The 13,092-nt window shown below is 34.0% G+C and overlaps 1 protein-coding gene across 1 annotated transcript; it reads left to right on the top strand.

Annotated features, from left to right (window-relative positions):
• Positions 1 to 11,482: 11,482 nt before the first annotated feature.
• Positions 11,483 to 12,292, top strand: LOC132726258 (uncharacterized). The gene has a single exon (XM_060711538.1). It carries the CDS (start codon positions 11,483 to 11,485, stop codon positions 12,290 to 12,292), a length of 810 nt encoding a protein of 269 aa, XP_060567521.1.
• The last annotated feature ends 800 nt before the right edge of the window (positions 12,293 to 13,092 follow it).

Raw genomic sequence — 13,092 nt, 5'->3', positions numbered from 1 at the left:
TAAATTCCAATCTGATCAATCACCAGCATGTCAAGTTCATCTTACGCACAGTAACCACTAGGTATTGTCTTTTGTTTCATTATGATCAAGTTTACTTGTTAGACAGTTTAGGAATTGAAAGAAATAAAAGACATAATTATACTAGATGGACTCAAATTACAACTATCTCAAATTTTTGGTAGAAATGTTTTGTGTCTGTCTTTTAATAGGTCATGTATAATGAAACAAACTAACTCCGTTGACTGTGGTTTATTTGTAATGGCTAATGCTACTTTTTTGTTTAAGAAAAAATTATGTAATGACATAATTTTTGACACCAAAGCTTTACGAACACATCTATTGAATTGTTTTGAGAGTAAAGAATTGATTGATAGAGTTTCCACTAACCAATAAGACATTATGTATAAGGCGTAGAGTTACTACGTTGGAACAATTTTGTATATGTTATATCCCTGCCTGTTTAGCAGATATGGTACAATGTGATAAATGTTTAAATTGGTTTCACAAGTTTTGTGTAAATGCTTCGTCATATGTTTCAATACTTGAAGAATTAATATATAGGACTTTCTGTTTTCATATTGTAATTTACATAAATATCCAAAGAATAATACAAATCAGATATAAGCTACATTGAAAGAGTCAATGACTGCACAATTTGAAGTTATTATGTACACAAGGTATATAAATAAACATATTTTTTCATATTTTCTAAATCAAATGGAAATTTAATGCAATCAATAGTATTTTATTATGTTCAGTAATTATGTTGTTTTTTTTTGTATTGCTTAAATTATTATTAATCGATGATTATTTTCCTTACTTTCAATTAATTGTTGCCTCTGTATATCTACTATGAATTCTTTTAATCCATTTATAGCTTATTCCTTTTTAGTATGACCTTTTGTCTTGTATATTGTAAATGACTTTCAGTGATTAAAAGGTGTGAACCATTTAGTAATAAATAATCTGTACCTTGTTTATTGTTATTTAAAAGTGTCAATACATGTGTATATTTAATTTGTTTATCTATGTGATATCTTGGTAAAATATATTGAATGTCAATGATGTTTGTAGTAATATTACCCAGTATTAATCATTACTTGCTTATGTTCTGTTTTAATACATCTAAGACTGTTTTAGTTTATTAAATGTTCAAATTCATAGAATTTTATGTAGGATGATATGATACCAAAGTAACAATTTATTTTATAAAAACTTATATTTTATATAGATAAATTGATTACAACGTTTCAACACTCTCAATAAATCTATATTGTCTTTAAAGTGTAAGGCTTTCTTTATGCTTATTGTCTGAAAGTCCCTTCTTTGTGTTGATTGTCTGCAAAATCCTTTACTTGTCTGTAAAGTCTGCCTGCATTTATCTTTATATAAACACACACGCGCACACACACGCATGCACGCACCAACACACACGCGCGCGCGTACGTGTGTCTCACTGGGTTGTTAAATGTAATGAATTATTTAAAATATTTTAATTAAATTCTTTCAATTTGAAACATTTATGTCTGAGTAAAAGTTTAAATATGTCGTGTATTATATCAAATATGACTTGGATTTTCTTTTTACGACTTTTTCTATAAATTGAAAATTATTGTTATTGTTTGATTACTATGGATATATCTAGAACTATGCTGTAATTATGTTCATATAATTATTAAGAAAGATGAATCATAACCATTTTGAAAATACTTATTATAAAATCCTTTTTGTTTTATTTAAATAAGAATCATATGGATTGATCTATGTGATACATTAAATAAAATGCTATTAAACTTCACATTGTTATTCCATTTTTATTACACAGATTACCAACTGATCAACAACATAATTGTCCATTCACACCTAGCTTAAACTGGACTTTGCACCTTTCTATAACAATATTTTGTGTTATCGATGGTTCTGAATTGTTGTGGCCAAACGATGATACTGCTACCTGTGAGTTTCACAGCAATGTGAGTTAAATTGAGCTATATTCCCCCGTTGGGCGCCACATGTCACATGGTGAGAAAAAAGTGCTGCCTGTGCTGGAATCGAACCCGAGACCCTCAGAATTCTGTACCGTGGCTCTACTGACCGAGCTATCTGGCCGCTACACATATTCTCCCCCGATAAGTGAACAGTTCTGAACCGTGACACGTTCATTGAACGCCACCGTTCATTGTTGATCTTGTTTATCATATTTTCAGAAAAGTTAACCATATTTTCAGAAAAGAAAATTTTGCAGAGTTAACCACACTTTGCTAGCTGGCTATACACCAAGACATTTCGTTTCTTTTTAAAGGATGCAATTTAATACTGTCTATTTTAGGATAGATGTCGTTCATCATAAAGAGAAATATATCATCGCATATTACGTTTTAACTGTGTATTTATCAACACTAATTCATATTTATGTATAAAGGTTTAATCAGTCATAGAAAAAATATTTCTTATAATGTAAATTTTATTTTGCAAGTTTATTAATTAGTATTGTAATTATACCCATGTATTTTTATGTTCATGCCATTTAAACTTCATGTATATTGTATGTGTAATATGTAATTATTTTTATATTTTCCTTAATGATAATATGGTCATGTTTAGTATCAAAATGATCAAATGTTTTCATAGATTTTTGTTAGAAACATTAATTACGGTAAATTGCAAGTCGACTTCAATAAGGAACTTTTTCTTAAAAATTGTTTTTAAACTTATAAAAATTTCCCATGTTATAAAAACACCTCGAAGCAGAAAAATTTTAAATACAACATGGCATTTTAAGCCTTCCTGCTTAATAGTGACAATGATTAGTTACAAAATTAAAAAACATGTTTCTGAAGAAATTTAATATCAAATTTTCTTTGTTGTGATTTCAATAGTAATTATTGTTTGATGTACATAATTCACATATTAAAACAGAAAGCGAGTCAGAAAATATCACAATTTATCATTGGTATGCTGTTCTATGTATGACAATGCTAAATATATAGCTTTTGCTTCAGCAGTAAAAATTGATGCATTATCTGGTAACCTCATACTAGATATAAAATTATTTTCAAACACAGCCGCACCTACTTTGCAACCTTCTTTTGAACCGTCCGTATCAATATGTATAAAATCTTCATATTCTTCCTTACTTGCTAGAAACTTCTCTTTGAAATGTTCAGGTGAATTTGATGATTTTTTTTTTAATTTGAAAGGTTAATATTTTTTTCGGGGAATTATAAGTCCAAGGTGGAACATCCTCATCGTCATTTTGAAGGATACTGTTTGGATTAATTTTAAGTTTATCTAAATCATCTTTTCAACGAAAGTCTAATGGTTTAATTTCCTTTGGTTTGTTAACAAATTTGTCAGTATAACTTGGTTTGAAAATAATATTTTTGCTGGATTTTTGCTATTAGATGAAACTCAAGTTGCATATTGAAGTGATAGCTTTTTTCGACGAAGATAATTCGATGGCTCTCGCATATAGACTTTCTACAGGTGAGGTGCGAAAAGTACCTAAAGCTAAACGTAAACCCTGGTAATGTATGGTATCTAGCATTTGAAGATACGATTTTCTAGCAGACCCATATACTACAGAACCATAATCTAATTTTGATCGGATAAGACTTCTGTATTATTTCAGTAATGTGGACGGACGGACGTTCTAACGGGACAGTAATAATGTGGCTACTCTATTGTTCTCTCTTTTGTTCTTTTAAGCGACACAAAAGAAAATAGCCACATAAAACATTACGGAATGATTGACATCAAAGAGAAAGAACAGTTACCTATTGTCCCTCTAGCCACATTATTACTGTCCCGTGAGAGCGGACATACGGACGGACAGACAAAGCGGCGACTATATGCTCACCCTTCGGGGGAGCATTAAAAACCTTTGAACATCCATCTCCTACTGAAATAATTGATGGATGATCACCAAACTTTGTCTTTAGCATTTTTTAGGTAGTGTTTCATAAAGTTTGCTCATATTAATTTGATTGGCCCCTTTTACACTACTTTTACACTAAGTATAAAAAAGAAATACCTTTAAACGTCTGTTTCTACAGAACTAATTGATGGATCATCACCAAACTGTGTCTGTAGCATTCTTAGGTAATCTTTCACTGAAAAGCAGTTGCTTCTGGTGAGCGGCTCAGGGCCATGATGGCCCCGTTTGTTTTATTTTGTTTGTTATTTTTTATAAATAAGAATAAAATTTGAAGAAAAAATGAATGCATTGTAATGCCTAAATTTTATACTTTTGTACAATAAAGCAAGGAGTTCAATACACGTGTGTTAAGTTTGCTGTCAGAGATAATTGTGGTGTTATTAATTACTCCATAATCAAGGTGATGATTAAAGTATCTGTGGAAAGGTGTTGATGAAAAGGCCTTTAGTCTCGTGATATATTATTGATACTGTATATTATATATTATTAAATTTATTCATAAGACATTTTCAGCTAAATAATTATGATCTAAATATTTTCATTTTTCATATTTTTATATAAACAGGTGATTTTTTTAATTGTTAAATTGTAACTAAAAAACTTAAATTTGTAAGAAAAAAAACAGATTCGTGAAATTAAATCGTTATTTTGAATAATTGAAGAATTCATAATTAATTTAAGTATCACATACACATAGTATAGTTATTAAATATGTGAATATTTAAGGTATCACACTAGAGCAATACAGGGCAGCTGGAAAGAGTGGTAGTGATATACCTTTTGAACATCAACGTTATGAGCGCACCAATCCTACCACAGATCAACATGGTGCAACTTCATTGTTCAGACATCCCTCCTCTCTGAAGAGTTGGACACTTCTTCCAATGATTCAACACTTGACAGGATGGAAGAGACATAAAATTCTAGGATGACTTTACCTGTTTATGTAAGAAACCAGCAGATGATTATTGATCAAGCTGACACACGTGTAACAGCAATTGTTGAACAACCTTTATCACAAACATTGATTGAAGAGCCTCGGGTAGAATTCACTTTGTTTGGAGAAGGCAACAAACGAGGTTAGCCTTTACTCATGGCATCTGATGGATATGGGCAATATGCGACGAAACGAGGAAATAACTCATTTCTGTGGTTTTGCTCAAGTCGTAGTGTTAAGTGCAAGTGCTATGCCAGTGTGGTTCAGAAGGGAAGTGATTTCGCGAGGGGTAAAAACTTTCATCAGCATGGGCTTAAGTCTTCTCGTAAAGACAGGGTTTGTGTTTCAGTCAAAGTGCGCAAGGAAGCAAGAGAAAAACTTTCAAATGTTCCTGTTTCCGATCAATATCTTAAGAACACTAAGGCCTAGGAACTTTAAAATTGGTGTCATGATTTGCCTTGTTGATCTTGTTTGCCATTTTTTTTACTTTTTTCATCTCTTCCAAACTAGGTTTACTCTCTTGCACCCCTTTGATTGATTTCTTAGACACGGTTTGATTAATTGTTTTAGGCAATTTTGGACCGATAGACCATCTTAGGAGCTCACTTTGATTTTTCCTCATTTTTTTTTGGGGGGGGGGACTCAGTTCATTCTCCTGTTGCTTTTGGCAAACAGCGTTTTGGTTTGTGTTCTTTATCTCTTAGCATGTTCTTATTTGATTCCTGCTTGAAAATCATATAAAGTGCCCTCCAAAACTTTGGAGACAACCATGAAAATAAATTAAATTTGGTCTAAAATTTATTTCTTGTATTGAAAACAAAATATATTTATTTTTTTATTTAAACTTGTATTTGACACAAAATAGTTATTAAATGGATACCAATTACAAGTTTTAACACAATTACTTCCAAGAATAGACTTCTTTTAAACATAAACAAAATGTCACTATAATAAAGGTGAGTTTTTTTGTGATGGCCTATGGTCCGTCGGCCGTCGTCCGCGCATGCATCATCACTTTCTTTAAATAACTTCTCCTAAACCACTTGGCCAAATTTGTTCAAACTTTGCAGGAATGTTCCTTGCAAAATGCTCTACCAAAGGTGTTCAACGAGTTGTTTATTTGTTCATTTTGCGCCTTTTCCCAACAGTATTTCAGTCATTAAATACTATGCTATGGCAACCAAATTTATTTTTTTACAAAAAGAATGTTTAAATTCTTCTTGTAAAAGACCGAATAAGCTAAGCTTAGATATTTGGCATCAAACATCTTCTAGTAGATGCCTTCCAAGTTTGTTCAAATACATGCCCTATGGTCAAAATTGGCCCTGCCGAAGGGGGTCATTGATTTCGCTTATATGTATATAGTGAAAACTAAAAAATAATCTTCTTGTGTAAATCTAGAAGAGTAAAAGCTTAGATTTTTGGCATGAATCAGGTTCTATTGTATATCTGCCATGTTTGTTAAAATAAAACCCCTAGGGTAAAAATTGGCCCCTCCCCGGGGTTCATTGATTTTTCTTGTATGTAATGTAAATCCAGTGTTCATTGCGATGTTTTAATTTTTGCTATTTCTTCTGGGATGAAAAGTGGCTCCACTTTGTCGTTTAACCTTTTTCTCAGGTGAGCAATCCAGGGCCCTGTGGGTCCTCTTGTTTTAATTTCAGATTACGCCAGACCAAAACCATATGAGTGACAATGGTCTTTCAAACTACATACAATTTCATAGTGATCGTATCGGATTTAGAACACACCTTCGTAAAGAAAAATCACCAAAAAAGGGGGAACAAATTCTTAAATGTTATACAGTTAAAACTTGAAGTTGCACATATGGAAAAAGTCACCGACCAAACATCAAGCGAAGACGCTATGAGAAACCCACTACGCCCTTTTGGAAACTGAAACGCTTCCAAAATGAAAAGATGGATAGAAATCGGTTGGAGCAGTTTTTGTGTTGTTTTTTTTCACTATTTACAAATGATGAAAATCAATGACCCGCGGGCGGGCCAATTTTGAACCCCGGGCATTATTTGAACAAACTTGGAAGACGCCCAATAGAAGATCTCTCGTAAGTTCTAAGCTTTAGCCCCGCCCCAAGGGGTCATTGAATTTTTCTACTATGTATATAGTGAAAACTAAAAGAAATCTTTTGGGATTTTAACAAAAAAATTAAAGACGTTTTTGGAAGCTTGTTCTGCGCATCTTTTTGCACATCCAAGGCAGATAATCACGGATATTACTCTTCACAAAGAAGGCATTTCAACAATATTCGGATAAACGTTTCCAATTTCGGATACAAAAATAATAATGAATAAACAATACCGAATAAACGCGCATTTTGATAAAAGATCAACAAGTGAACGAGCTAGGAGATCAGAATCGTTTCGATAATACTGGACACATCAGTGACAGTAACCTTCTAAGCAGTTCAGAAAAAACGACAATAAAGTGGACTTATCGTAAGTTAAATGAATTCTGAATGAATTTGATCGTTTTCTGGCCTATTAATACCAAATCTGAGAAAACGAACACAACAAAATGTTCAATTGAACGTTTTGGTCGTTGAACAATGTTCAACGTTGAAAACTGATCATTTGACGTTCGAAAACTGATCATAAGACGTTCGAAAACAATCATTTCCATACAGAAGGAACGCTGTCAGCCAACCAAACGTCCAAATATTGACTATTCTTAGTTTAAGTTATATGAAGGTTTACACAAAAATATGATAAATTAATACATCTGATGTGTCAAGTACTGTGTGGCAGCTGTAAAAAGTTGCCCCATTCTTCGCTTCAGTGTTTTTTTTCTCAATATTTCTTTGGGATCATTGATGCCATTACTATTAAGTGTTGAAAGTAGAGTACCGCTCTTGCGAATTAAAAAAGATAAATACAAAATCCCTAAAGAAAGCCCAACACGGCAAAATTGAAAATGTTGCAGGCTCGGTTTGATTGAGCCTGTTCATGGGCGGTACTGGAAAGTGCAAGTTACCGTCCACGCCCCCTAGCACCGGCTTAAGCAGAATTCAACATTTAAACATGAAATAGTAAAATTTTGAATTTAGAAACATCCGCAGATGTTCTAAGTGATAAAAGTGATAAAAGTTTCAAAGTGATAAAAAGGGAAATAACTTGGTAAATGGATGCCACAGTTATATAAATATAGTTCTCCGCGTTACATCGTATAGCGGAGAAATATTGTCTCAACATAGCGTGACCAAAACCGGTTTTGTCCGTTATTAGGTCTATAAATAACTAGTTATGTGATATATTGGTCACTTCTACGAGGTTTCTCTTACGGGTAACATCTTACATTCTAAAATGAGTGACACCGACATGAATTCGGGCGGGGAAGATAGCCAGAAATTGGAAAGAATGGTGGATAGTAAAATTCGACACTCCCTGGAGACGCATAAGAACGACATGCTCAAGGAGATTGGATCATTATTCGAAAAGATAAGTGAAAATAGTAATAATTCACAGTTAAGCAAAATTAGTAATATCATAGCATGTGACATTCCAAAATTCAAAAGAAAAAGCAATGAAGAGCAGTATAAGCACAACGTAAAAGTAAACATGAAATTAAATGAAGCCGAGCAGTTAGTTAGCACAGACCCCGTTCAGTGTAAAGCCAAAATCGTTGAAGCTAAAGAGATAATTGGACACAGACAGAAGCTAATTCAGCTTGCAGATTCGAGCGAATTAGGCTGGCGCGTGGTGCACGAGTATGAGACAAATCCACTCGCAGACGATTCTGAGGACGAACGACGCATGTATAAAGCCGAGGCACGGGCTAACCGGAAGTTAAAAGCCGAGCGAGCAAAGAAGTCAAAGTCGGGACGTCCTGCGCCCTACAGACGACCGGTGGCTACTACGTCCACATCAACAACGGATCATGTAACGCCTAAAACAGGTCGACCAGGTCTTTGTTTCCAGTGTGGAAAAATTGGTCACTGGAAGAAAGAGTGCCCGGGAATAAGCACCAATATTAAGATGAGTATTTATGAAAATTTAATGTTAAATGATATCACTGTACTGAATGCATCAAAGTCTGTTGACACTGCACGTGATGCTGGAGCACGTGCAGTTCAATATACTCAAGGTAATTTTAAACCAAGCAACACTTCTAGTCTAGTGTTGTCACCAGTAGGAAGGTTAAGACAAAGCTTTGAGAAGTGGCGGTCAGTCGCAGGTGAGTCTTATATTGTAGAAGTCATAAAGTCAGGATATAGACTTCCTTTGAAGAGTTTGCCTTCTAAAACTGTTTTGAAAAACAACAAATCTGCGAGAGACAATCCGATGTTTGTTATGTCGGAAATTGAGAGTCTTTTAAAGAAAGGCGTAATATCTGAGGTTCAAAACACTCCTTTTGTTGTAAATCCATTGACAGTTGCATACAATCGGGTAGGGAAACCCAGACTTGTGCTAGATTGTAGACATATTAATCCACATTTACATTTGTTCAAAGTCAAATTTGAAGACATTTTTGTAGCACAAAGTGTTTTTCAGCCTGGATCCTATGTGTTTACTTTTGATCTTAAGAGTGCGTATCACCATATTAATATTTTTCCTGATCATAGAACCTATTTAGGGTTTTCTTGGGTGAAAAATGATATTGTTACTTATTATGTGTATAATTCTCTGCCGTTTGGTATAGCCACTGCGGGTCATATTTTTACTAAAGTACTTAGGGTAGTAGTCTCGTTTATTAGAGAGCAGGGTCATAAGGTCATCATGTTTTTAGATGACGGAATTGGCGGGCATCATGTTTTAGCAGAAGCTTTAAAATCTAGTCATTTCATTAAATCATCACTGCAGGATTTCGGTTTCCTTTTGGCGGAAGAAAAATGTTCATGGCAACCTTCACAAAGTGTAACCTGGTTAGGTCACGTTTTAGATTTTAATAGCAATCGTATTTTTATTACGGAAGGTAGAATTTCTAGGCTTTTAAATGCAATAGAATCTGCGCTTAAAGCTATTTATCTTGACAAATTCAATTTATTACCAGTTAGGAATTTGGCATCCATTGTTGGTCAGATTATTTCCTTACATTCTGTATTAGAGCATAAAGTTAGGATTAAAACCAGAGAAATGTACAATTGCATTCTGGTTAGGGCTAGTTGGAATTCTCCTGTAATTGTAACAGGCAGGGCAATAGAAGAATTATTATTTTGGAAAAATAACGTAGTACAGTTAAATACTAACGGTAAGTCAATAAAAAGGGCACCCCCTTGCGAGTATACACTGTTCTGCGATGCAAGTGGTGAGGGTTATGGGGGGTATGTACTGAAAAATATATCAGTTTGTTATCCCCGAGAGGCAGGGGACATAGCGAATATTACATTGCCACCGGATGTTGGTATTCCAACGGTACAGGAGCCGTTTTTTGATATGCTCCCGGAAGTGAGCTCCTCGTTTGACGAGGTTTTCATTTGCAAGAAACGAACAGCGCTCCCGGAAGTGAGCAGTAAATTTGCGGAGCGATCTCCGGAAGTAGATAGCTTGACAGATTTTTCATATGTAGATTATAGCTATATGTCGAATCCTAGTGATTTTTGTTGCGAGGGCAATTCTAATCATGGTTACAAATTTCAAGACGTTAGCCACGTTATCGGTACATGGGATCCCGAGGAAGTCGGGCGTAGTTCTACTTGGAGAGAGATTGAGGCAGTAAACAGGGTCATTAAGAGTCATGCTTATATATTGAAAAACACTTCTGTAAAAATTTATTCTGACAACAAAAACGTTAAATCTATTTTATTGAACGGAAGTAGAAACTTTTCTCTGCATTTGTATTTCAACTTGCATAAATGATTTTTGTGTGAAAAATAGTATCAAGATTTGTCCTGAATGGATTCCACGTTCTGAAAATCATTTGGCTGATTATTTAAGTCGGTGCAAAGATAGCGACGATTGGTCTATATCAGATAGTCAATTTAAACGTTTAGACATTTTATGGGGTACTCATACAGTAGATAGATTTTCTTCTTCTTACAATAATCATTGTGAAAGATTTAATTCCAAATGGTGGGTCCCTAGAACTGAGGCTGTAAACGCTTTTGATCAGTTTTGGGCCGGTGAAAATAACTGGATCGTTCCACCGCCTAGGTTAGTGCCGGATTGCTTAAATAAAATAGAAAACGAAAAAGCAACATGTACTTTAGTAGTACCAATGTGGCAGTCTGCAGCATATTGGCCAAAGCTTTTTGAAAGCAAGTTAAAACTTAAAAGCTTCATAGTAGATGTTAAAGTTTTGCCGAGGCAGGGAACCATATGTATAGGCAGGGGAAATAATGGTATTTTCGATAGGGATCCGTTGTCTTTCAACATGATAGCTTTTAGGATTTGTTTTCGTACTTAAATAAGAAAGCATGCTTTTTTGTACATATAATATATGAATATTTCTGTTTAATAGGTGTTGACTTAAAAATCAGCATGGAGAGCAAGTTGGCAGAGGCAGGAATCAATAATCAAGGAAATCTGGCGGAACACATGGCTACATATATTTTGCATTCAAGGGCAGATAATACAGTTAAAAAATACAATGGTTATTTCAAGCTCTTTAGAGCGTTTTGTGAATAAGGTTTATCAGCAATACCAGCTAATTACATGACTGTGGCATTATTTCTAACTTCTCTTCTAGACGAAAATAAATCAAACAGCGTCGTGAGTTCATCTGTGTACGCCATTAAGTGGATGCATTCTATTCATGACTTCCCGGATCCTACGGACAATTCTGTAGTAAGGAATTTATTAGAAGCCTCTAAAAGACTTAGATCAAAACCGGTTGTAAAGAAAGACATTGTAGATTCCAATATGTTAAAATCTTTATGTGCCTTGTTTGAAAACAATATGACACTTGTGAATTTACGAGACTTGTCTATGATTCTAATTTGTTATGCAGGTTTTTTAAGATTTAATGAATTAAGTTCTCTTTGCTGTAATGATGTCATTTTTAATGAGAATCATATTGTTATAAAAATAAGGGTTAGCAAAACTGATATTTACAGAAAGGGAAACGAAGTTCTAATAGCTAAGGGTGATACTATTGCCTGTCCATACAAGATGTTACAAAAGTATATGTCTAAGGCAGATTTGACTGTTGAATCAGAACAATATCTATTCAGACCATTGTTGAAAACAAGAGGTACATACTCATTGGTTAAAGTAAACAAACAGCTGAGCTATACTAGAGCCAAAGAGTGTATTGTTGCTAAACTTAGATTAGTAGCTCCGGGCTTGAAACTCGGTACACATTCTCTTAGAGCCAGCGGTGCTTCCGCTGCAGTTAATTTTGGCAAGGTATCTGAGCGTTGCATTAAGAGACATGGTCGTTGGAAGTCAGACCAAGCAAAAGATGGTTATGTTCAAGATTCACTTGAAGAAAGGCTTTTTATTTCAAAGCATTTAGGGTTATAAGGTTTTCGCATCTTTTTTAAAAAAAAAAAAAAAAGCTCAGTTTTTCAAATGATACATGTTGCAATTTATTAATGAATAATGAACAGCCATATTTCGATATTATTAGCAAATTGAATTAGAATGTTTCTTTTCTATGCTTTGTAATTTTCTATAAATGCGCCTCGTCAACGCAAAACTGTTTGTTTGTTTTGGTTTTGGTTTAAGGTGGTGTTTGAGACATATAGTTCTCCGCGTTACATCGTATAGCGGAGAAATATTGTCTCAACATAGCGTGACCAAAACCGGTTTTGTCTGTTATTAGGTCTATAAATAACTAGTTATGTGATATATTGGTCACTTCTACGAGGTTTCTCTTACGGGTAACATCTTACATTCTAATTCAATTATATATTTTGTGAAAGTTTATATTTCTGAGTTTTTTCTTTGAAAAAATAGAGATAGCACGTCTGGACAGAATTCCGTTAAGTCCAATATTTCGAGGAATAGTCTGAGAAATGTGCCGATCACCGGTATATTTCGTGCATGCTACGGATACACGTTTCCTCTCGCCAAAAAAAAAAAAAAAAAAAAAAAAAAAAAAAAAAAAAACGGCGACGGGGTTTTTCGTGGGCGGCCAGTATTCCGATGACAAATATACAGTCGATGATATTTTGTTAATTCTGTTAGAATGTTTACAAGCTACAATTATAATATATAATAACTATTGATTGTGACGTGTATTTCAAAAGGTAATAGCTGATACATGTATATCTATATGACATTACTCTTTTACTATTGTATGGGGCATGTTTTCCCACAGT

The sequence above is a fragment of the Ruditapes philippinarum genome, unplaced genomic scaffold (assembly GCF_026571515.1).
Source record: "Ruditapes philippinarum isolate M1 unplaced genomic scaffold, ASM2657151v2 ctg3562_1_1_1_1, whole genome shotgun sequence".
Taxonomy (NCBI): Eukaryota; Metazoa; Mollusca; class Bivalvia; order Venerida; family Veneridae; genus Ruditapes; species Ruditapes philippinarum.
The sequence above is the reverse complement of the archived record's forward strand: the minus strand, read 5'-3'. Positions and strand labels throughout refer to the sequence as shown.